This window comes from Cladophialophora bantiana (assembly GCF_000835475.1).
Source record: "Cladophialophora bantiana CBS 173.52 unplaced genomic scaffold supercont1.9, whole genome shotgun sequence".
NCBI lineage: Eukaryota > Fungi > Ascomycota > Eurotiomycetes > Chaetothyriales > Herpotrichiellaceae > Cladophialophora > Cladophialophora bantiana.
This window is the reverse complement of record NW_015971583.1, coordinates 414,955-437,635: the sequence shown is the minus strand read 5'-3', so window position 1 is coordinate 437,635 and position 22,681 is coordinate 414,955. Positions and strand designations below refer to the sequence as shown.

The 22,681-nt window shown below is 51.0% G+C and overlaps 10 protein-coding genes across 10 annotated transcripts; 6 read left to right on the top strand and 4 right to left on the bottom strand.

Annotated features, from left to right (window-relative positions):
- Positions 1-790: 790 nt before the first annotated feature.
- On the bottom strand, positions 791-2,518 carry Z519_06453 (uncharacterized protein; the record flags this gene model as incomplete). The annotated part of the gene is made up of 1 exon (XM_016764193.1): positions 791-2,518. One exon carries the CDS (start codon positions 2,516-2,518, stop codon positions 791-793), a length of 1,728 nt encoding a protein of 575 aa, XP_016619275.1.
- A 599-nt stretch (positions 2,519-3,117) lies between these two features.
- On the bottom strand, positions 3,118-4,082 carry Z519_06452 (uncharacterized protein; the record flags this gene model as incomplete). Its single annotated transcript, XM_016764192.1, has 3 exons — positions 3,118-3,412; positions 3,569-3,935; positions 3,989-4,082. The coding sequence occupies 3 exons, from the start codon at positions 4,080-4,082 to the stop codon at positions 3,118-3,120; spliced, it is 756 nt and encodes a 251-aa protein (XP_016619274.1).
- A 1,449-nt stretch (positions 4,083-5,531) lies between these two features.
- On the bottom strand, positions 5,532-6,691 carry Z519_06451 (uncharacterized protein; the record flags this gene model as incomplete). Its single annotated transcript, XM_016764191.1, has 4 exons — positions 5,532-5,695; positions 5,773-5,869; positions 6,017-6,552; positions 6,610-6,691. 4 exons carry the CDS (start codon positions 6,689-6,691, stop codon positions 5,532-5,534), a joined length of 879 nt encoding a protein of 292 aa, XP_016619273.1.
- A 492-nt stretch (positions 6,692-7,183) lies between these two features.
- On the top strand, positions 7,184-8,190 carry Z519_06450 (uncharacterized protein; the record flags this gene model as incomplete). The annotated part of the gene is made up of 5 exons (XM_016764190.1): positions 7,184-7,444; positions 7,498-7,664; positions 7,723-7,835; positions 7,890-8,057; positions 8,126-8,190. The coding sequence occupies 5 exons, from the start codon at positions 7,184-7,186 to the stop codon at positions 8,188-8,190; spliced, it is 774 nt and encodes a 257-aa protein (XP_016619272.1).
- Positions 8,191-8,533: 343 nt separating this feature from the next.
- Positions 8,534-9,247, bottom strand: Z519_06449 (uncharacterized protein; the record flags this gene model as incomplete). The annotated part of the gene is made up of 1 exon (XM_016764189.1): positions 8,534-9,247. The coding sequence occupies one exon, from the start codon at positions 9,245-9,247 to the stop codon at positions 8,534-8,536; it is 714 nt and encodes a 237-aa protein (XP_016619271.1).
- An 833-nt stretch (positions 9,248-10,080) lies between these two features.
- Positions 10,081-11,666, top strand: Z519_06448 (uncharacterized protein; the record flags this gene model as incomplete). Its single annotated transcript, XM_016764188.1, has 2 exons — positions 10,081-10,244; positions 10,307-11,666. 2 exons carry the CDS (start codon positions 10,081-10,083, stop codon positions 11,664-11,666), a joined length of 1,524 nt encoding a protein of 507 aa, XP_016619270.1.
- Positions 11,667-13,005: 1,339 nt separating this feature from the next.
- On the top strand, positions 13,006-14,974 carry Z519_06447 (uncharacterized protein; the record flags this gene model as incomplete). The annotated part of the gene is made up of 5 exons (XM_016764187.1): positions 13,006-13,102; positions 13,161-13,241; positions 13,296-13,998; positions 14,061-14,458; positions 14,520-14,974. 5 exons carry the CDS (start codon positions 13,006-13,008, stop codon positions 14,972-14,974), a joined length of 1,734 nt encoding a protein of 577 aa, XP_016619269.1.
- A 2,793-nt stretch (positions 14,975-17,767) lies between these two features.
- Z519_06446 (uncharacterized protein) lies at positions 17,768-18,004 on the top strand (the record flags this gene model as incomplete). Its single annotated transcript, XM_016764186.1, has 1 exon — positions 17,768-18,004. One exon carries the CDS (start codon positions 17,768-17,770, stop codon positions 18,002-18,004), a length of 237 nt encoding a protein of 78 aa, XP_016619268.1.
- Positions 18,005-18,648: 644 nt separating this feature from the next.
- On the top strand, positions 18,649-19,330 carry Z519_06445 (uncharacterized protein; the record flags this gene model as incomplete). The annotated part of the gene is made up of 2 exons (XM_016764185.1): positions 18,649-18,750; positions 18,809-19,330. 2 exons carry the CDS (start codon positions 18,649-18,651, stop codon positions 19,328-19,330), a joined length of 624 nt encoding a protein of 207 aa, XP_016619267.1.
- An 816-nt stretch (positions 19,331-20,146) lies between these two features.
- Positions 20,147-21,484, top strand: Z519_06444 (uncharacterized protein; the record flags this gene model as incomplete). Its single annotated transcript, XM_016764184.1, has 1 exon — positions 20,147-21,484. The coding sequence occupies one exon, from the start codon at positions 20,147-20,149 to the stop codon at positions 21,482-21,484; it is 1,338 nt and encodes a 445-aa protein (XP_016619266.1).
- Between the last annotated feature and the right edge of the window lie 1,197 nt (positions 21,485-22,681).

Below are 22,681 nucleotides of genomic sequence, written 5' to 3'. Positions count from 1 at the left end.
CTGCTTTGTCGAAGGGATCTCAGTTTCACAATGGCGATGAAGAATGTGACATTGGAGCGCAGCTGGCGGAACAGGTTCGGATAGCAGCGGTTGAACGTGCCTTAGATCGTTATGAAGCCAAACCCAGATCACAAGGTCTTGGAGGTGGCGGTAAGAAGCACTAGGAACGGCGTAGTTTCCGCAAAAGAGCTTGTCTGGCTTCCGCAGCCATAAATGCCCAGACACCTGCAAGATCTGCTATGAGAAGGGAAAACAAAGGGCTTCAAGACCCTGGCTCTAGGCCTCTCGTGGGATGAGGAGATGCTGCTCGTTCGAGAGTTTGGTACCGAACGCAGTTTGTTTTCTCCAACACATCTCTCTCTTTTCTAGGAATCGTTCAATTCGGTAGAAATACATTGTCGTGCTCTGAGCATTTGCCCCGATCAAGGAATTCCCTGATATTCCGCGACTCCCATGTCTGCAGCCGCCAGTGACCATCAAGCAGGTTTCGTCGACCTAAGTCTCTTGATAGATGCCGATAGGGCCTGCTGCTGCTCCATGGCTGGGTGTCAAGAGCTCAAATTTGTAGGATAGATTAGTAATATTATTCTTCGAGTGAGTCGAGGGCGTTGCTGGTGCTGCTCGACGTACATTTGACCTTAAAACACATGCTGTAGTAATACAAAACGGGTGGCCTGTATCCGCTATTACGTACCTGCAAGCATTTTGTTTTTCCTATTCCCGCTCCCGCTCCTCCAGATCTTGTCATCGCACCAAGCAGAGATGGCTTGCTGGGGCAAATCTCCAAATGTTAGTTATTCCAAAAAGAATCCCACAAATCTGAGAACCAGCCGCCTCCCCCGCCTTCGCCTCCTCCTTGAGCTCCATCTTTGAAAGGTTCCGAGTCTTCGGAACCCCAGATATCTTCACCTTGATGCGGGTCGTCAAAACCACTTTGTGGAGATTGAGCATCGTAGGGTTGCCCATAAGGCTGCTCTGGGGGCGACGACGGCGGCGGCTGCTGCTGAGGACTGTTGCTATCCTCTGCGACTTCGGATCTTCGGCCCATTCCCCTTTGCATTGCTTCGTAGCCTGCCATGGTTCCGGCACCAGCCATAGCACCCTCACCAATCCCTGCAGCTCCTCCAGCAGCTCCTCCAGCAGCTGCTCCAACGGCCCGACCAGCTCCCCCGACAACAGCACCACCAACTTCAGCGGCACCGGCAGCTCCAACAGCTCCAGCAGCCTCTCCGGCCCCAGCGGCCCCAGCGGCCCCAGCTCCGGCTGTCCCGCCGGCTGCCTCTCCGCCACCACCTCCAAGCCAGATTGGGAAGAAACCATGTCCTCCACTATGGCGAGAGAAATAGTCATAATCAATCGTCACGGCGGTGGCAAGCATCACTGCTCTTTGATCAAGGGTCATCCCATAGTTGCTTTCTCGCCCTCCCAATGCCTCTGCGTAGGTACGGTCACCATGCTTATTTCCTTGATCTTCCATCCCAGCCGAGTCCATCCGTAAGACATAGCTTCCAGTATCTGTGAATAGCTCTCGCCCAAACCCTCGAAATTCGCGGTTGACAGATCCAATCTTGCGATTGTTTTGATCCAACAGTGAGAAATCCCAAGACAAGAAGGGCTCATTCACCGCGGCGAATTGGGTAAAGTCCGTGGTCGAACCAGATCTGTTATTTTCTGCGACCTGGCTCTGCTGCAAACTCGACAGCCCTTCACCTCTCCTCCTTGACATGGCGTTGGGCCCGGCTTCATTCAAGGCGAGGTCATGGGAAAGAAAGAGATCGTATTTACGGCGTAGTGGTGCCCATTGCGAATGTGTCTCACCAATTATGCGCATTGCTTCCAGTGGAAGGGGAGATATTTGCGGCTGGGCTATGGGATCGGTATTGCTTTGTGGGGTGAGCATGGTGGAAGACGACTTTTGAGTCTCTGAAGGGGTATCCCAGGGATCGTAGACCCGAATGCGAGTGTTGATCCACGAAAACGGGCGATGGAATCTCAACACCTCCCTCGATTGACGATTGAAGACGTGGGTAGTAAATGCACGATGTGTTGTGAAGAATTGCCTCCTCATTGTGTGTCCAATGCCGCCTTCGTGCTCAGCCATGTACCCAATGTGATTCCCGTGTGGATCAAGTATAACATATCGATTGGCTTGCTCGAAGCCGAGAAATATATTCATCATCTCGAGTTGCCGTTGGACGACAATGCCTGACTGAGATAGGATGTCGACGGAGGGATGATCAGACTTGAGGATAGCATTTGCATCTTCTGCTATGTGTACGGGGGCAAGCAGAGAATTGTCTTGAGGATTTGTATTGGCTAGAAGGTCCTCCATCGACGTGGGTTTAGGAGGAGCATTCTCCTGCGACGACGTTGAGCCATCTTGATCTTTCTTAAGGTTGGGGGCTGTGGACGACAGCCGCAGACCTTCACTGAAATTTCTAGAGACAGTTAAGATCGATGGTCTTCGTTTCAGAGGAGCGCACGCCAAGCGCTTGAGGAGGAAGACAGTTTTCGGCATGAAGGGATCACTTGCAGGCGGAACGCGGGTGGTAACTGTTCTGGAGGATTGTGTGACAAAGGAGATGCCGTGCTTCTGCTCCGGAAGTCAGGGCATACAGCATGAAGACATGGTCATAAGAGAAAAGGCCAAAGGAAGTATACTTTACCGCAGGCTGAATCTACGAATAGATTAACATCAAGAAAGTGATATTCAGTACCAACATGAGATGTACAGAGCTTCACGCCGTTGTGTTCTCCGCAGGATGGAAGTTTCGTCATACGGCGGAATGGTTGTTCCTGCCCGTCGTGTGCCAAGGCGCCTCACTAAAAATCTTAAACCCGATAATTCCGCCCTGGATGCTCAAACGCTATACTGGCGAGCTGGGTACATGATACCGCTCGCTGGGTATTCTCTTGATTCTCCCAATGACTACGGTCATAAAGCTGACGAACACACCGTGCGTGTCTCTTGAGCTGCTTGTGAGTCCTGAGGATATATCTCCCCCTGAACCGCCAGCGCTGCTCGAACTTTTAGCCCTTGTTCTCGTTGCTTGCCAAGCGCAGCGCATTTGTAACCTCGTTCCAGAGCTCCATCGCAGGCTGGTCCACCACAGGATTTCACCAAAGAAACTTGGAAACGTGCCACTTGAACTCTGCCCACATTCCCGACTTCAACCTCGCGTCGGATTTGATCCTTCTTCTCAATCTGGTTTGGAACCAATGCCGGTGTTCGGTGAAGGCTGCAGCAATTCCGCCCATGACCAACACCCACAGAACCATGTCGGAGATCGAATCTTTGCCTTCTTCTGTTATGGCCTGCTTCTGTTGAGCTTCTTCCGAATATTGCCTCAACTCTCGAGCTAGGCGCGGCTTTATCTTGGTACACCTCGGCATCTGAAAAAGGGCCATGTCACTGTAGATCTGTACATCATTCAAGGTCAGTTCAACCACGATTAAGTTCTAGAGACATCCGGCCTCAGCGGCAAAATGATGCTCTGAGAGAATTGTTTTCTGCAGTTCAATGCTGGAAGGAGTGGGCGGGAAGATACGTGATGCAAGATCAACTTACCAATGAGCCCAGACGACGCAGCTATGTACCAGTTGCTCCCGACCAAAACCCCCTTTCGAGTTGAGTTCCAGAAACGATCGCTGCGCCTCGTTTGCTGTGATCATAACGTCGACCAACCTTGGTTGGCAGTTTTCGTGGCGATGGTAGTGGTCTAGCGCCACTGTGGCCTCTACGCCCTTCCCTACCGCTTCACGGACGCCAGCGGTCAGAGCCTTCTCAATGCCGCGGATGCCACTGCCGAGTTTCTCGGAAAGCAAGATCGCTTTTGCGTCAGGAACGTGCTTGCGGCTGCTCACGATTGATATATATGGCCGGATCCGAGGGTACAGGAGCCTATCGTCGGTCCGAGAGGCGTGATGTAGGTTGGCTCGTGGACCAGCGTGAATATATCATCTGTTTTTGGAAGTTGCGGTTACTCACAGGAGAAGCCAATCCGGCAAAGCAGATGCCTCAGAGCAAAGATGTCTCCACGAGCTTTCACCAGTTGCTCCAACGCCGTGGCGTAGCTCGGCATCAGCGCCAGTCCCCCATAGAGATGCATAGATTAAGTGGCCAGCGGGGATTGAGGGTGACATTCCGGCATTGGTGATTCAACATCCGCGTTGACACTCAATATCAGAACGCTCATCATGAGGTCCTCCGAGGTCGGCCCATCGACACTCTCGATCCGTTGCTTCAGCAGCCTGATAGCCTTGGAGTAGTGGGACAAACAGGAGAGAGCGAGACCCTCCGAGACTTTTGGGACGTTCTGGAGAGCCAGATTCCGGCCGCAGGCGAGGGCCACCTGAACATGGAACAGCAAATCATCGTCCAGGCCATGATGTCTCCATTCCCGCTTGGCAATTGCCAGGCTCTCGCCGCGTACCGAACAGAGCATGTCTGGCCATATTCTCTCAAATGCGGTACCTTGTTAGCAGCGAGCCTTGGACAAGAGCGCACACCCATAGAGCAGACTGCTGTCTTTGACGGTCCGCAGCGAACCGCGTTTTTTTTTGTCGCCACCGACCCTGAAAATAATTACCATATTGTACAAACTTCCTCTACATTCTCGGGCAATCTTCGCTCTGGGTAAGATTCAAACGGATCTCTACCCGCCTGAGACAGATGGGACCAGGCAGAGAATTTAGTTCGGGGGAGAATTCTAGTGCCTCTCGTCGGAGGATGCGATTGCCGTTGGTGTAAGGGGTCTTTTTTCGTCTTCTTCTCGAGGAGACAGTGCCGCTCCGAGGAGTCTGACTCGGTAGAATCTACATCTTCGAGAACGGTCAACCAGGCAGATTCAGCCTCAGACGTCGGCTTGATCAAGTTGTCATGATCGATTTGCCCGATCTGCTATTGCGCCATTTTCTTTAGCTAAGCGATTTTAGCTGCATGAGACCGAGAATCTGAATCTTGCAGCTCAGCGAGCCGTCGATCCGCCGATGACTGAGGTTTGGGATTCTGGAAAACAAAATGATACATATCTGCTTTGTGATGACTACCCTGAAGGACTTTTGCTGGGAGTGTGAGTGTGCAGGATACGTGTCTCTGCTCTCTCGTATTGATGAGTGAGAATCGACACGAAAAAGCAATTGAGAGCAATCCACACTTCTTTTTCTTGCATTTTCATTCCTCTCAAGCCAAAATCCGTTCGTGTTCGGCACAGGATCCTCTTCCGCCACAGTAAGACGACACATAGGCTCAGCAGCCACACATCTCAATCCTAGACCTGCACGTAAAGGTTTTGGTAATCGCCTCTAAGAAAAAGGGGCGAGATTCTGCCCTTGCCTGGGCCCATTGTGCCGTCTCTCGTACCCCTTCATTTCCCGACACACCTGTCATTCCCAGCACAAGAACTGAGCTTTGAAGCGGGAGAGTTCGCCCACGCAAAATGGGTATCTTCTAGGCTATCCGATTTTATACACCGCTGTACGTGCTGCGCCCATCTGCTAGAAGGTGGAAAGGGCGGTTTGGTAATAGCGACTTAATGCTCTGCCTTGTTGGGTATGCCTGTCATCTGTTCTGCTAACACATCGGCCGCAAGCGCGGGCCTATCTCTGACTGACTTGCCTGCTGTGGTGCCGCCATCGACAGGCATGATGAGGCCAGTGATCCATTTCGCCTCCTTGCTGCACAAGAACAGAATAGCTAGCGGGGAGCCAGGTCAGCATCAGGCACCGCTACCACCACAGACCGCAGGACAAATGAAAAAGGGTGTTATATACCGTAGCCCACGTCCCATCCAGTGCCTTCTTGCTTCAGCAGGTTCTGATTCACCCTTGCCTGCCTCATTTCGTCGCTGATACCTCGACTCCTCACCATCTTTTGATAGCCGGCGAATTAGTATCGTCGCTGAGACTTGGATTCTGGAACACAATATCCTGGGCGATATCACGTCGTCTTCAAGACATCAACGTAACAGAGCAGTATGGACAAGAACTTAGCGAAGGCTAAAAAGCCGACACTTACCGGCGTGAACGCCATGCCCGGACACACGCAATTAACCCTGATATTCTCCGTTCCATGTTGCGAGGCCATCGCCCTCGTCATTTGAATAATCGCGCCCTTGCTGGTTGGGTACAACAGGCTCGGATTGCCGCCTTGCAAGCCAGACACCGAGGACAGATTGACGATCGCGCCGCGGCCGATCCTGCGCATCTCTGGGACCACGTGTCGGACCATTAAGACCATGCTCGTGACGTTGATACGCATATCGCGCTCCCAGGCCGCAAGGTCTACCGTCGTCGCGTCGCCCATCGCGCCGCCCACGCCGACAATGTTTACTAGGATACTCACTGTGCCGAAGAGCTCGATCGTCTTGGCCACAGCGTTCTTACATGATGCCTCGTCCGTGACGTCCGCATGGATAACCGCTGAGATGCCGCCTTCCACGTCGATCATGCGCTTTGTCTCCTCAGCCCAGGAGACGTTGATGTCTAAGAGGGCGACTTTGGCGCCTTGGCGGGCGAGCAGAATGGCTGTCGCACGACCGTTGCCGATTTCACCTAGATAATCGGTTTGGCATGAAACAAAAAGAGCGTCGAGGTGGGAGCTGAACTCACCGACCATTCGAGAACCTGCCCCAGAGACGATGGCGACTTCATCGTCGAAACGGAAGGGTTGGTGGGGTGGGTTTGAAGCCATTGTTCTCTCCCAAGTCGGTGCACCTTACCGAGTGGTGTATGACAAACCGATATCAAACGTGATTAACAGGTGCTCTGGCGTGCAGAAACGCGGTAATACTTAGACTACCTTACTACCTTTTATTAGGGGCTTTTGAAACCTTTGACATTCTAGCAACGCAAGCACATGACTGGGTGTTATATGTAATCTCAAAGGATCGTATGCTCTTACGGTTGATGCCCGCTTGCGGGGGCATGTCCCCAAAAGCTTGTATGAATGTTCTTTTGACAGGAGGTTTGTGCCTCTGATTGGATCACCGGCTTGTTGACCGGGTTGGAGAAGACACAACAATTGGAGACGGATGCATACGAGGCAGGAAAATAGCCGACGGAAACATTGCGCCTTCCGGCCATCACAGAAGAAACAACATCCTCAAAGTGAGAGAGAAAGTGACCAAGCCGCTGTTATTCCGGAAGGTTGCACAGAAGCGCGGCTGGCGGACTCACAGGATTCATGGCGGACAAAGAAGGGTATCTCGCAAAGCCATCAGGCGACTGCTGTCTGAAAGGCTCCCTTCACGAGGGGAAGCCCAGAGGCCGCACCGAGACAGTCGCCGGCATCGAGACATACGTCTCAACTCCGCAGGGCAAGAACAATGGCAACATCGTGTTCTACTTCCCTGACGTGTGGGGCTTCTTCAACAACGGGTTCCTGGTCATGGACGGATTTGCGGATGCTGGCTATACGTGTATAGGGTTGGATTATTTCCGAGGGGTAAGTTTTCGATCGCGGCTGATTGAGCCTCGATAACTCATGTAAATGGGTAGGACCCAGTGTGGAAACATCGCAAGAATCGTGATGACCCTGCCCCAGGGTTTGATTACGAGGCGTGGAAGAAGAAGCATATCGCGTTTGCAGACGAGGTTGTTCCGGGATGGGTTGAGGCTGTCAAGGCTCAGTTTGGCTCACCAACAACGAAATATGCATGTGTAGGGTTGGTCCACCACTAGTGATATAAGTGCGTCGACTTTATTTCTGACTTCCTGTGCCAGGTACTGTTTTGGGGCTCCATATGTCTGCAACGAGTTGGCCAGAGATATCTGTACTGCAGGCGCATTCGCACACCCAGCATTCCTGAAGGAGACGCATTTCCGGCTGCTGAAAAGTAAGAAAGGGCTCGAGTTCGCTCCGCTTCTGATCAACTAACATGCTATTCAAGAACCTTTGTTCCTGTCTTGTGCCGAGACAGACCACACCTTTGGCACGGAAGCACGCAACGAAGCGGTCAAGATCCTCCAGGAAGGCAGGAAGCCGTACAATTTGCAGTTGTTTTCGGGTGTTGAACACGGGTTCGCGCTTCGCTGCAACCTGGACAATCCCTATGAACGTATGTGGATTTTCACATCAGTGAGGTGCTAACCTCTTCGCTTGGGCGCGTGACTGAACAGTTGACAGGTTATGCTAAAGAAGAGAGCCTGAGAGCGATCGTTCAGTGGTTCAATTTCTGGCTGTCACAGTAAGAACGAGTCATGGGAGGGACTGGTGAAAGGAATATGGCAGTCGACGATGTGCTGAGTAAAAGGTAAGGAGATAAGGTCCGAGCGGATTTCTCCTCATTTGAAGATATGCCGATGCTTGGCTAGGGAGACATGATTGATCACGACAGAATAACAGAAGTGGCGGAAGTGGTGGCATCGGTGGGAAAATCTGTGACCGCACTGGACTGCAGCCTTGCCTCCAATGAAGCTGTTTCATTTAACCGCTTAACCTTCTTGTCATGGACTCAGCCTCGCACCACTCGAAAGGTCGATTTCTCACAATCAGAGCTAAGAATTGCGAACTTTTCTCTTTCGCACACACCAGTCAATCCATCTCATGGTAGTCCCATAGTCTCCTCGGATTGTCTACCCATATCTTGTGGAGAAGCTCTTCGTCTCCTTTGCACCACTCTGCACATTGTCTGATAAACTCGGGAATGTCAACGACCAGAAAATCTTGGATTGCTTGCGGATCACCGCCGGGATTTAGTTCTGGACCACCCGTATGAGGCCAGTCGCTCGCCCAGACGATCTGATCCGGCGCTATCTGGAGCAGCTTTCGTACGTGAGCGTCAAGATCAGGTACACCAAGAAGACGATACAATCCACTGAGCTTGACATAAACATTGCGGTTTTGCAACAGAAGCTGATAGAGTTCGTTGCAGCCTGGCTGAGCCATCGGAGATCGCCCTCCTTCTGGGTGACCTACATGATCAAAGACAACTCTGAGCCCGAGACTGGGTACAATGGGAGCGATGTGTGTGATCTGGTCCATCGAGACGAAGATCTGGATCACCCAGTCTAGTCTTTTCAGTCTGGCGGCATACTTTGGCAGGACCTCGCGCCAGACTTCGGGCCCATAGCTCTGTGATCTCGTCCGCAAATTGATGCGCACGCCACGGAAACCGACAGAATGCATTTCATCCAGTTCCTCGTCGGTGACAGTGTCCGGGTCGATGATGGCAACCCCGCGACCTTTGCCTTTGAGGCGGCGGAGACCATCGAAATTGCAGGCGTTGTCTGTCATGTACACTGACATGGCCACGATGCACACATGGTCTATGCCAATGCTTCTTTCGAATGCGAGAAGCTGGTCTAAATTTGCTTGCTTGGGATGAAAGGGCGCATCATCGTTGATTTTCCAATGTTCCTGAATTCCACAATGCTCAAGTTAGCACTTGTCTTGACGAATAGGTAAGTGATTGGGACGCTTGGTTACAGACTTCATCTATGATGTGTACATGACTGTCCCAGGCACCCTTTGGCAACGCGATACGTTGTTCAGCCATTGATCGTCCCCGGTATCTCACAAGCGGCCAAGTCTCCCGATGTCGTCGTGCATACCCCAAAATCCAACGGCTCACACGAGCAGTGGTATTTGTAGCAGGTGAGGTATCGTCACCGGAGAGTAGCCGGAGGTCGCCCACAGGCTATAACATAGCCTGGCCCTGAGAGCTCCCGGTGCACGATCACCCACAAAGTTTTCCTGATTCGGAATGGGAGACTGTTACCAGTGCGAACTAAACTCTGTTTGTCCTTAGCGTCTGAGCACCAAACTTCGGTCTTCCACCTTTACACAATAAAGGTCGGAATCATAGTGCCGTGGTCAGAGTCTTCATATGGAGACGAGGGCGATGGTCACCCCGGTCTAGCTTCCTATGGGTTTGGCTTGCTGAACGGCTGGATGTCCGTCTGTATCTGTTGGCAGTCAGGATATAATGGACGGGCATGCTGTACAGAGAGGCAAGTGTGCTGGAACACCAGCTACTTTCCCCGCATTCATTTCCCTGCCTTCCACAGCTCTCTTGCTCCCTGAGAAGCAAGGCTTTTCCTGCATTTTGGACTGTGAACTTTGCAACAAGCAGATAGACGATGGGTGTCAAGCAGAACTTGAAATTATGGGAAAACCACATCACATACATCGATGAAAATGGAGTCGAACAGTCGAGTGTTGCGAAGAGGACTGTTCCCATCGCCCCTTGGAAGCTTGTTTCTCTTCTTTCAGGACGAGCCTGGATGTTTTTCTTTGTTGGACTGTAAGTACAGAGTATTACACCTTGATGTTGTTGTCAGTAATCTGCATGCTAATAGCCAACAGGGTGGCTTGGGTTGCCGATGGATACGATTACAATTCTGTCAATCTCGTAGCCACAGAATTGTCAAAGGCCTACGGCGAGGACCTAACCAACATCACACTATCTATTACCCTGACGCTTATCTGCCGTGCCTTTGGCGCCATCATCTTCGGCATCTTGGCTGATATGTTTGGGCGCAAATGGGTTATGGCTCTGGACCTCTGGTTCCTCGCGGCGCTTCAAATCGGCACTGCCTTGGTCAAATCCTTTGGGCCCTTTGTCGTTTGCAGGACTATATTTGGGGTATGCATGGGTGGAATCTACGGTCCAGCTGCCGCGATAGCTATGGAAAATATGCCAGTGGAAGCCCGAGGACTGTTTTCGGGCATCTTCCAAAATGGGTACGCCATGGGATACGTCCTTGCGGCCATGGTCTCGATCGTGGGTATGCCGGACACAATTCATGGTTACAGAGTTGTCTTCTATGCTGGAGCAGGTTTTACCGCCGCCGTCGCCATCATCATCATGTGCATCCCCGAGTCGGCCATATTCTCCACACAGCACTGTGAGGGCATCGATGGGATGACAACTGGAATAAACCCTAGAAAGAGAATCTCACTCTTTTGGCGGGACGCTAGCCTCGTCGCTCGCCGATACTGGAAGATGTTTCTGTTCTGTGTTCTATTTACATCGATTTACAACTGGATGATTCACGCCTGTCAGGATATCTTCCCGTCCTACTTGAAAGTTCAGAAAGGATTCACACCGCGCCAGGCTAGCCTTGCTGCGATCCTTGGTCAATGTGGCGCTATCATCGGTGGCTCCACGGCAGGTTACTACTCTCAGTTCTTTGGACGACGCCTGACATCCATCGTGTGCATCATCGTGGCCTGGGCGTTCATTCCGCTCTTCACGCTTCCCAACGGTTACAGTGCAATCATGGCAGGGACATTTTTCCTCTTGGTGTTTGTTAACGGGTCGTGGGGGATCATGCCCATCTTGCTCAACGAGTATAGCCCCCCACAGTTCCGCGCCGTTTTCCCCGGTACCGTCTATCAACTAGGCAACCTGTTCGCCGCCCCAGCCGCTCAATCACAAACCGCGGCGGCCAGCGACTGGATCAGGAATGGGAAACCGAACTACAACCAAGTGATGACCATCTTCATGTGCGTCCTGTTTGCTGCGGCGATCATAGTGTGTGCGTGTGGCCCTGAGAGATTGGGCAGTCATTTCGAAGTGATCAAGCGCGCTGGTGCGATCGAAAACATACAAAAGGAAGAAAAGGAGCTCGGTCTGCGCGGTGACATCGATCATGACCTTGAGATCGAGGACGACATAAAGACAAAGGATACCACAATCGAGCATGTCGAGACCTTCAAATGAGTCGCAGTTTAGGTTTCTCGAGACGCGATATGAGGTGGGAAAGAAGAAAAGCATGGGGAAAGGGTGACTTTCCGTAAGGACTTCTAAAGACCAAGACAACAGGTTGGCATAGAGATTCCGGCAGTGTCCATGTAGGAAAATCGTTACTATAGTATTATGTATACTCTTTCGGGGGCCAATGCTGGCAGTAGTCTGACCCAGGTAATCGCCCACAATGTTGTTGACGGGCCTGCAGAGACCTTAGGATAGCCAGTGGTCATCACTTTTCGGAAGATGTAAGAAAGCGCCAACCGTACTTTCATCCTGAGAAGGGAATGGCTACTGACTTGACCACGCGGCAGAAGGAAACGGCCAGTGGTCTCTGATGTCGAAGGATGTTGGAGACGCAAGCAATAATGGATTGAAAAAGGGAGGACTCGGAATATGCATCTCTCCAGAAAAGGGCCACAAGAGCGTCCAAGATGCAGGGGAAGCGGCAGCCTTGGGAATCTACGAGTATGGAGTACGAGGTCCCAGGCTGGCACCAGCCACCGAAACAGCCCATCCCCGTCTCCGTGTCGGTACTGACTCCGCGAATTCAGCCTCATCACCAATTTCAAGGCTGGAAGGAGCCTAGCCAGAAGGATCTATGATTCGCGAGTCCCAGCATGAGCCGGTTTTCCCGTTTACAAATGCTGGATTCTACCACCAGCGGAGCAAACAAATGCGTTCTACGTCTATCCAATAGTCGCCTAGACCGCGCTGTCGAGGGCTCTTTACTTGGACTCTATACCAGTGCTAGTACTTAGTGGTACTGCTTGAGCCTTTAGGGGCCATCGATCGACATGTTGATTGGCAAATACCTAATTAAGGCGTCCACTGACCCGCAGTTGGTGGTACTGATACAATCAAGCTAGCTGAGAGTCTGAAGGGGCGCGCAAGTCATGAATCTACATAGGAGGCTTGCCATTGACTGTGGTGAGAATCACATTTCCGCTCATTGCCTTGTCTTCGCACCGAGCATCGGTAGTGTTTTCAGCCATCTCTCGAGACAAACGGCCCCGTGGACAGCGAGTTCCTTCGTCTGAAATGAGGCTCCTAAGGTCGAAAGACGCAGGCCTGCCCAGGCCCAATTTCGCCTGACTGGGTTCCGAAAACGATACAAGAAACTAAGCGCTGTTGCACACACCAGCCCCAGGGCCCAGGCATGGGTGGGCTACTGTACCTTTGCAAATATGGGGCAGTTCATGTTTCAAAGATCAAAATGGGTGCCTGCGTCTGAATTTTCCGCTCTCGTCTTCTGCACCATTTTTCTGTCACTGTCGCTGCAGCAGCAGCCATCGAGGTCGACGTCGACATCATGCTGGGCGCATTGGTTGCGCTCGGCCTCGCTGCCGTTCATATATCCCAAGCAGCTCTCATCCGTGACACCATATTAGAATGGTTTTGGCTTTCTAGTACGCACCGGCCCCCCTCTTTGCGACACATCTCTGTCTTTGTTACTAAATTTCTTAGCGGTTGTCGACAGCAACTACTTGTATATTACGGGAGGGGAATTCTACGAGACGATCGACGATGTGGTGACAATGTACTACCGTGAGAGATGAATACCCCCGCATCGCCCGAGAGCCGTGTTCTAACCACATTCAGAGGGCAATACACTCGTGGTCGACCTCACGCAATCTTGGACGAATCAGACAATTAGTTCTACTGCTTCAGTAGCAGACCCTGATGGAATGATCTATGTTCGACAGCCGATGCTTTTTTATGACAAGACGCGGAACAAAATAAGTCGATATGGTGGATGGCCATACGAAACAACTGACTTTCCATCGTTGCTGTGGTCCTTCGAGGCAGGATCAGCCGACATTACGTGGAAGAATGAAACAGCGCCTTCAACAGATGGCCTTTCAGCAGATTCACCAGGGCCATTCGCTTCCGCAAATGCCTTCACGAATTCCACTTATTACAATTTTGGTGGGAATGTCATGGGCTCCCTTCCCAACATGACGGTCCTATCCGGCCTTGTCACACGAGACTTTGTGGCTCAATCTTGGACGAACTCCACAGTCATTATACCAAACCAGAGCAAATATCGGACGCAGGCTCGCATGATCCACGCGCCTAATTTTGGGGGGCAAGGGTTTCTTGTGATTGTGGGCGGAGAGGCCCCACCCACAGAAGCATCCATTTACGAGACTGGATCATTCATGGTTGATATGTCAACAGTCACTCTGTACGATATCGAAACCGGGGATTGGTTTACGCAAACAGCAACCGGAGACATTCCACCTCCAAGATCAGAATTCTGCGCCGTAGGGGCAGCATCCAGTGACGGAAAGAATTTCGAACTGTAAGAATCTACCCCCAACTTGCGGTATCTGCCCTCTACGTTACTAACCATACCTATTCCAGGTTCGTTTACGGTGGTTCCACAAACACTACATTCGATCTAAACCACGGTTCCGACGAGGGCTACCTTAACGTCTACACGCTCTCTCTTCCCGCGTTTCAATGGTTCAAGTCAAAATCAACTACGCCTGTGCGTCGAGCTTGCCATGCCTGCACTGTCATCGGCGAGAGACAAATGGTGTCGATCGGTGGCAGATTGCCTAGTTCCTTGCAAGCGCTGGGTGCCGAACAAGATCCATGGGCAAGCGGGCTGGGGGTGTTTGACATGACGAGCTTTGAATGGGTGGATCACTACGACGCAGCTGCACTTCCATATGAATCGCCTGACGTGGTCAAGCAGTATTACTCTGAAAGTTATAAAGAGCCAGACTGGAGTGACCCGACACTGGCCACGATTTTCGGTACGTTCTTTTCGCTCTTCCTGATACTAAACTTTGGAACATTTCTGACGGCCGTCTCCAGCTTTCACGCCACCCACGAACTCCTCGTCCGACAATTCTACTTCTTCAGGGGGCTCAGCAGGTTCCAGCAGTTCCCCAGACACCTCTACGGGTGACTCCTCATCGTCGTCGTCGTCGTCGTCGTCGTCATCATCATCATCATCATCAAGCAGCAACGCCGGTCCGATAGCCGGCGGGGTCATCGGAGGCATAGCACTGCTCTCGGCCATTCTTGGGCTGTGGTACTGGCTGGCAGTACGACGAAAGCGGCAGGCCCGGTATGCAGAAGCTGCCACGGCGGACAAAGAAGCCGACTTCAAGCCCCAGATCGAAGCGGCGTCACAACCAATGTTTGAGGTAGACGACAATTCTCGGTCGGAATTACATGGGTTGTCGCCGAAACCACAGATTATTGCCGAGTTGCCTGTGAACGAGGAGCATCAGAGGCATGTTGGTACTGGTGCGGAAAGAAGATGATGATTTCAAAACGTGAGTGGGCATTGGAACATTCAAAAAAAAATCCAGCGTCGGCGTTTCGAGATTGGAATTGGGCCACAGCTTTGTGTACGTATATTGTATAGATTCTTTCCACCAAATCTTCAAGTTTCATCAAAATTCGTTTTGAAAATTCCACGAGGCATTTTCCGCCGGCCTTGAATTTCAGTTAATTCCGTGACAAAGAAAGAAAAGTTCCTCGGGTTTCAGATCGTTTTGTCTGCACATGCTATCAAGGTGTTGTAATACTCGTCTCAGTTGCGTTCCGCCATTTTGCTTTCTAGGAATTCAGGAGTCTTGGCTCTGCCCCCTTCCGGCAACCCTTCCAAGACGCCAACCCGACATCATGGACGGGAATCGAACTCCTTTTTCTCTCTCTTATCTCCGAGAAACACATGGATCAGACGAAAACCGGTGATCGACATCGATATTAATTATGCTCGCTGTGACCCATACCAAAAAGGCAAAAAAGGGCGTTGCCGCACTGTATTAGCACTACTTAATATGGATAGGCTCATGATCAGGCTGTGGTCCCCTATTTTCTAGCAAACCATCCTCCCCGAGTTCTTAAACTAACCTTTCTACTTGCGCTGTGCAAGAACTCATTTTGTCCTCTTTACCCATTCATTTCTATGCTAGGCGTAAGTGGCTTGCAGGCACAAAAACTCCCGCGACAGAGGGACTTCGCCCCCTTTAAAATAGTCTCAAGCTCGTGCAGCGGTTTTTCAGAGATCTCCTAGTTCCGACGACGGCGGTACGGACACTCCAACTTCGTAAACTGTCTATTCTCCCACTATTCAGCGAGTCGGCCGGTTGTGCTCGCGTTGAAAAGTATACAGATTGATTCGAAGTGCTTCAGCTCCCATCTATGCCGCGGCTTATATTTAGCGTATCAGCACATCACCAGCTCATCTATGGATTAAATCATACAAAATATATCTATTGCTCCCCATTCAGCCCCTTTGTGCAGGTACACAAGAGATCCCAGGAAGGGCAAGAACTGGGCTCGTCCGTATAAACGTGATCAGGAGAGAAAATCAGCGGCGGTTATGCCAGCTTCGATCCCTGTACTTAGGATAGGGAGGAAGGTGGCTATGACGCCTTTTGAAGGCAAGCATACAAGTTCATTCTCCCTCCCCCTCATCCGTCATCAACGCGTCGAGGATATGAAAGCACGATAACGACGACCATAACTAGACTGCGACCGAAGCTTGACAGCGCCGCAACTCGACGAGGATAGCTCCGCATTTTCGCGCAGCCCCGTCACAGAGCCTACATGCTAAAAATAAATGGCCTGGGATGGCAAGTGTTTTGGGGCAGTACTGCCCAAACCACCAGCTGCGCAACCACAGCTGCAGTTGAAGGTAGCATCGACATGAGAATACGAAAATCCACCACCGCTACCACCTCATTTAGAGTACATTCGTACCGAGAATGTCCTCATAGCAATCTCCGACCCCGTGATGAAAAGCCCGATAACGTCTGCTGCTTCATAGGCGGAACGGAGACAATTAGATTGGACTGATTCAGTGGGACCTTACACTACGCAAAAGTTAAACTTGGCTTGACTGGGATACCACAACGACGACAGCCTGTGGGTACACATACTTCTTGGCCCAGGGTAAAGGCATAACTTGACTGTTCGAATTCCATCTGACGAATCAATAACGCCATTTACATTCTCCTCCAACGGCCGCTAACAACATGAGCACCGCGCGACCGACATACGCTTCCGTCCTAAAGACTCTTCTAACACCTTAACCGCAATCCGAGCTCAGCGAGAGCCAGATCGCCCCTATCTATTCCTCAGTCATCGTCGCCATGCTCACTAAAAGCATGAAAAGCTGAATCACGGTCTAGCTCACAGACGCTAACCCTCACCATAGCAGAACTTTACGAGCGCTTGCATAATTAAACTTCACCGTTTAAACCGATCGAGCTCGACCCACAGAGCCTAGATACGCCACAATACGACCTCACAGCAAGGCCAATAGACGCTATATTGAAGTCTCTAGTCTCAGCACTCCCAGCGTTTACCAGATTCCGGTTAAATATAAAAAGGGGACAATATTGCAACTATATATCGTATCAGGGAACGCGGAGGTACAATCGTAGTTTAGGATCTACATCAAGAAGTGAGCTCGAGTGGACACAAAGGGAATCAATAGTGATTTCAAGATAAAAACAAAGCGCAAGTCACGAAAAGGAATGAAGATATCTCCCAACAAGGCATCAGGCATCATATTTTGATGAGTTTTGGATTTTTGTGGAACAATCTCGAAGGATTCGATGCCGCGTGCTGGTAAGAACCCAAAATGGGGCTCCAAGACACGTATAAGGATAGCTTCAGCTGTTGTCTCCCTCGTACCCCCCAAGAAGTTGAAGCTCCGAACTGAGGGTACAAGTGTGATGATATTGAAACTCTCTACGAGGGCAGATACAGCTATTTTATTTGTATAAGCCGCCTTCATACTGATCCAACTTAAGGGGAGAGGCCCAGGTAAGTGATATCACCACCACCATCACCACCACCACCAGCAGACTGCATTCGCTGACCAGGACTTCGACAAACGCATGACTGCCCTGCGCCTCAAGATTGAACATATTCGGAACTCTTGGCCGAGCGATGAGAGCTATCTGAAACTCATGACCTGCTCAAAAGCATCTTCGAGATTGAAACGCTGCAGCAGGAGGACCTCGAGTTTGTTCGAGACACACTTAACCGTATTTTTGAGGAGTTCCGTGATTATGCGGATACTACACACCTCCACTGTCATGACACAGGCGCGACAATACCACGCCGTCGAGCTATACTGCTCAGAACCAGGGTACGACTGCATCTGCGGCGTAATATCACAAGCACTCACACAGCATAACGCGTCGGATGCCGTGCTCGCCGCCGCAGTTGTGCTTGTTGTGCTTGTCACTATCGACCTTTACAAGCTGCGGCTCTCGAATCTTGGCGATGTCCGGTACTCGAACTTCCATGGCATTATGTTCCGATATATCTAGTTATTAAGTTAAGATGTGGAGAAATATACTTCAATCACACAATCACCCAACATCGAAGGCCGCCATTTCAGCATACCCTTGGGTTTGTGCTCCAGTAGCACCGATGAAAAAAGAGCAATGAAATTCCTGGACAATGAGAAGCCTGGCCAGCATCCCATAATCTGGAAGGTTCATGTGCACGGAATGGATCAAGATCTTCTGCACGCGTACTTGGACAGATACCTAGACAGTGTTGTGACATCGATTTGTGCTATGCCTGTCGGGCATCTCTCACCGTTTGGGGAGAGAAGAAATTTTGTTACGTGGCAGCTTCTTCCAAGCCATACAGATGAGCGAGGAAGTGTACGTAGGGCGATCCTTGATCCGGATTGAGCTGGTGACTATCAATCCTAATCGTAACCATACCACAGAGCGAGCTTCAAATCAGGGTCAGAGGGCTGTACAGCGTAAAAATGTTCCAACTGATAGCAGAGGCCTCGAGATATGAGGTATCTGCGTCCGTCGCGGGCAATGTGGGTTGGCTGCCGATTCTGCGAAATACAACGAGCTGCAAGCTCGGACAATCCTCGAGCTGGAAGGATGTTTGGCTCTCCCCTTAAGCGAAATCAAGAGCTTGCCGCTGCCCGCTCCCATCCAAAACAGACATGGATGGGCGACTCCAAATACAGCAACTATCCACCACACCCCACCCAGTTGCGGCTCGGATGGGAGAACTCAATGTTGCACGGCGACTGGATAACTGCTTCGTAAATTTTGCAACAGGGGTACAACTGGTACAAGAACGATTGATTCAATATTACGAAGTTGCAACATGGCACCCACCAACCTGAGAGATTTGGCTTTACTTTCCTTCACGAGTTTGCCTTGCACAAAGATGATCCCGCTGATAATGAGGAACGAGCCGCACATGAAGAGCTAATACGGCTCATCTCGGCACCTGAAGTCTGGAAGACAGTTCGCTCATTTGACGATCGAGCAATCACTGCATACGAACTCGTCCAGCAGGAAGGCAATAAAGAGGCCGCGCAAATATTGAACCCTACGATCATCCACGAACTATCGGGTGAGACCGTCGTGTCACTCGAGCGGCCACTGCACCAATTCATCCACGAAGAAACAGGCAAGTACATTCGCAAGCCTAATTTCCGTCATCCTCAGATCTCAATCCTAATGGAGATGCAATGTCCAGAACTATGGGTGCCGATCCCACACATGTACGGTGAGTTTGCAATTGACATGCATGGTAACAAGCTGCTGGTGACCATGTATGAGACAATACCGGGACGTAATCAACCGAGACGGACAGAAAAGGTGCTAGGAGCCTAAGGTGAGAAACAACAAATCGTTTCAAGACCGCTGGCGTTGAGGGACGAGATGTTGAGTGGGTTTAGCTTTCTGGCGAGTTGAAGATCACTGTCAATAAAGTTTAGAATGCGGGTCGTCCGTAGCTTGTCACTTGCCATCCTCCCTCTTTCTTTTCTTCATTCTTCATTGTCACAGCGACATTGGGGAACAGCTCGAACTACCTGTTACTTCGACTTGCTAGAGAAATTCACTGCTTCTGATTGCTGTCCTTGTAGGCACCCTCACATCTGAGTTTGCCAATCCTTCCTCTCTGATCGTCGAACGATGCACGAAACCGGACGTACCGGCAAGACCCCGGGCTCATGATAAAAGTCCAGAATGGCCAGTCGAGCATGGGGCAGCACAGAGGAAATGCCTCAGAACTTCGTCCAGCCACATAGCACGGGGACAGTCAGGCAGACGCAGAAGTGCAATGCGTGGCTGCGGACCGACGCAGTCAAGCTAACCAGCATCTTCGAATAATTCGTTCCTGGAGGTATCTCAACTGAAGAGCTGGGAGCCCGATGCTATGTAGGTCAAAGACAACGAGGCTGTCTGTGACCCTCTCGGCCCTCTCTATCAGAAGAGTTGGGTGGTTAGATTAAACTGCAACACCTCTGCAGGGATGCAAATCACATGATACTGGACATGGGGCGAATTTGGATGCTACCATACTCACCATGCTGCTGCCTGCTCGGTGCCTGCTTGAATCCAAATAACACTGACTCTCTTGCCCTCTTTGCCCCTCTGCACGACTGGCGAACCGCACAGTGGAATACCCCAATAACAGTGCGCAATATGCCAAACACACGCAATTCCAAAGACAAGCTCAACCCTCCTCCCCTACAAACTGCGAAAGTACAAGAGCTGGCGGTTCAGGCACAAGTGGACAATGACAGAGACTCGAACCCTGAGCAGCGAGTAGTGGACCGCATCAAGAAATGTCTCCAACGGGGTCATCATCCAAACACTCCAGAGTCGGAAGCCAAAGCCGCACTGTATCTGGCAAGCCGCCTGATGAGTCAATACAATGTCACAAATGCAGATCTTAAAGATCGGACTACCAACGATGACGATTACGCGGCGCTAGGAGGGCAGTCAGTGGTGGCTATCACTAACACTAAAAGTAGTGAAGCAAAAGTCATTTCCCAAACTTGGGTTCACGACATTGCCGCGGCGATGACCATCTTCTTCGACTGCCAGACTTACTCCACGCAGCGTCTGACTTCCATTGAGTGGACCTTTTACGGGATTGCTGCGAACACGGTCGCCGCAGCAATGGCCTTCGAAATGGCTCATAATCTGACGCTCGAATGGGCCAGGAGCAAAGCTGGCAAAAAAGGAAAACATAGTTATTGCCTAGGCGTTGGTATTGGCCTGAAGAATATAGCTCAAAAGGACAAGAGAGATGAGAAACAACGTGCAGAAGAGATGGAAAGACGACGTGAGAGACAGCAAGAAGAGCACATTCCCCATCCTACAGAGGATTCCAACGATGATCAGAATGCGACCGCACGCTCATCGCTAAATGCCGGGGTCTCACTATGCCTGGAGAATGACGAGAAGCCGGCACTCAAGCTGGAGGATAGTGACAATAATTCCTTCCACGCTGTAAGAGAGCAGGGAAATACGACCGATGACAGTGACGTCGAAGATCAAATGATATTCAAGGTGGAGGAAGATGAGGAGGAGGGGAAGCGAACTACGAAGCCGGAGGACGGTGAAGACCAGAATTTAGCGAGCTCAGAAAATCAAGGATGCGTCAGCGACGAGGATGAAGTTGAGGCTGAAGTAACCTTTAAGGAAGAGGAAGAGAAGCCACTTGACCTGGACGCTGACTTTGAAGCACAACTTCGCGAGATGGTTCCTGGTCATGCTCCCGCAACCTCTGCAACTGTGGCTGACCGTGATAGCGAAGGTCAACTCACGGTCAGTCCCTGGAATTCGAGCCAGGCTCTGGTGCGATTCCGTCAGTCTGCCGAGAAAGTTGCAGAAGAGTACTTGAAGGCACAGAAAACGAAGCTCAGCAAGGGCAGACGCAGAGAACGCAGGGTCAGAGACTATTGTGCGTACCGAGAGGGAATTGAAGACAGCAAGCAGATCGACGTGAAGAGAAGAAGGATCGAGGGTGCCTGACTGCAAATGATTGTTCATAGCTTCTGGGATCGGAGGCTCAAAAGGGAGCCTGGGTCATGGTTTTCCCATCCCTCACAGTCACTATTTTTCTCGTTCTCCAATGTCTCAATGCCATCTAACGCCAATTGTTTTCAAATTCTGCTCGCGAAGCTCAGGTCCTTCCACAAATGTCTTCACCGGCTGGATGGAGCTGTGGGTGTAATGGTCTACGTCTGTCTTGGTCAGGGCCGAAGCTCGGTTGAAAATGTCAGATACTTCTCTTACATAGGCACCTGCATGATTCGACACCTGCTCCATCTTCCAGAGGATAACGAGTTAGGTTGCGACCTATTTCTACATTCATTCCTCTCGAAAATTCCACGACATTCATGATATCCAGATACTATGACCTTAATCGGCGTTCGACTTCGCCCTCATGCCACCAAGTGCATTCTGGGCATCTGCGCTGGTGAGAATATATATATATATCACCAGGCTAAAGTGGCCTTCACTCACCCCTCAGAATCGAACACTATGTATTCGGAGAGCAGGTGTTTTTGTTCGCCAGAAATCTAGATGGTCAGCGGTCGAAGGACCAAACGCAAGATATCCACTTTTATTATCATTGTTATTAATGTGAATATGACGTTTTGCTCTTGCCGTTTTCGGCCTTTTTCTCACGCATTATTAAGTAGGACCTAGTCCGGTAGTATACATATTACTATTACACCGAGCCGTTGCGAGAGTGGGCCTCAACACCTGTGGGCACGAATCCAGACGGACAGATCGGCGCCGCCGCTCGCCTTACAGGGCAGAACCCTCCCCACCTTGTCAGGCCGTCTATGCTGTACATAGTGGCACCCGTGGACGTCAGCCTCCTCTGAGTCATCTGCCCATCTCCTGCGCCTTGTGGACGATGTCCCAAAGGAGGGCATAACTTGCGAAAACCCTGAAACCTGCGTGGAATCGTCAGGATTCACGACCTGTCTCTGCTATACGCGGCAGCTTGGTTCTTTGCATTCGGACTCCTGAGGGAAGGAGACCAGACCAGGAATTACGAGTAATGGCCGTGAGTTGGTCGGACTACCCTATTGTGGTGCTGCGGAGGCGGTGCCGGCCGCGGAAGCGATGTTTTAGGTGGCGTGCTTGAATGAACTTGAATAGCTTTGCATTTGCGATGGACTATGCTAGCGCTGCGACGGAATCTGTATGCACGTC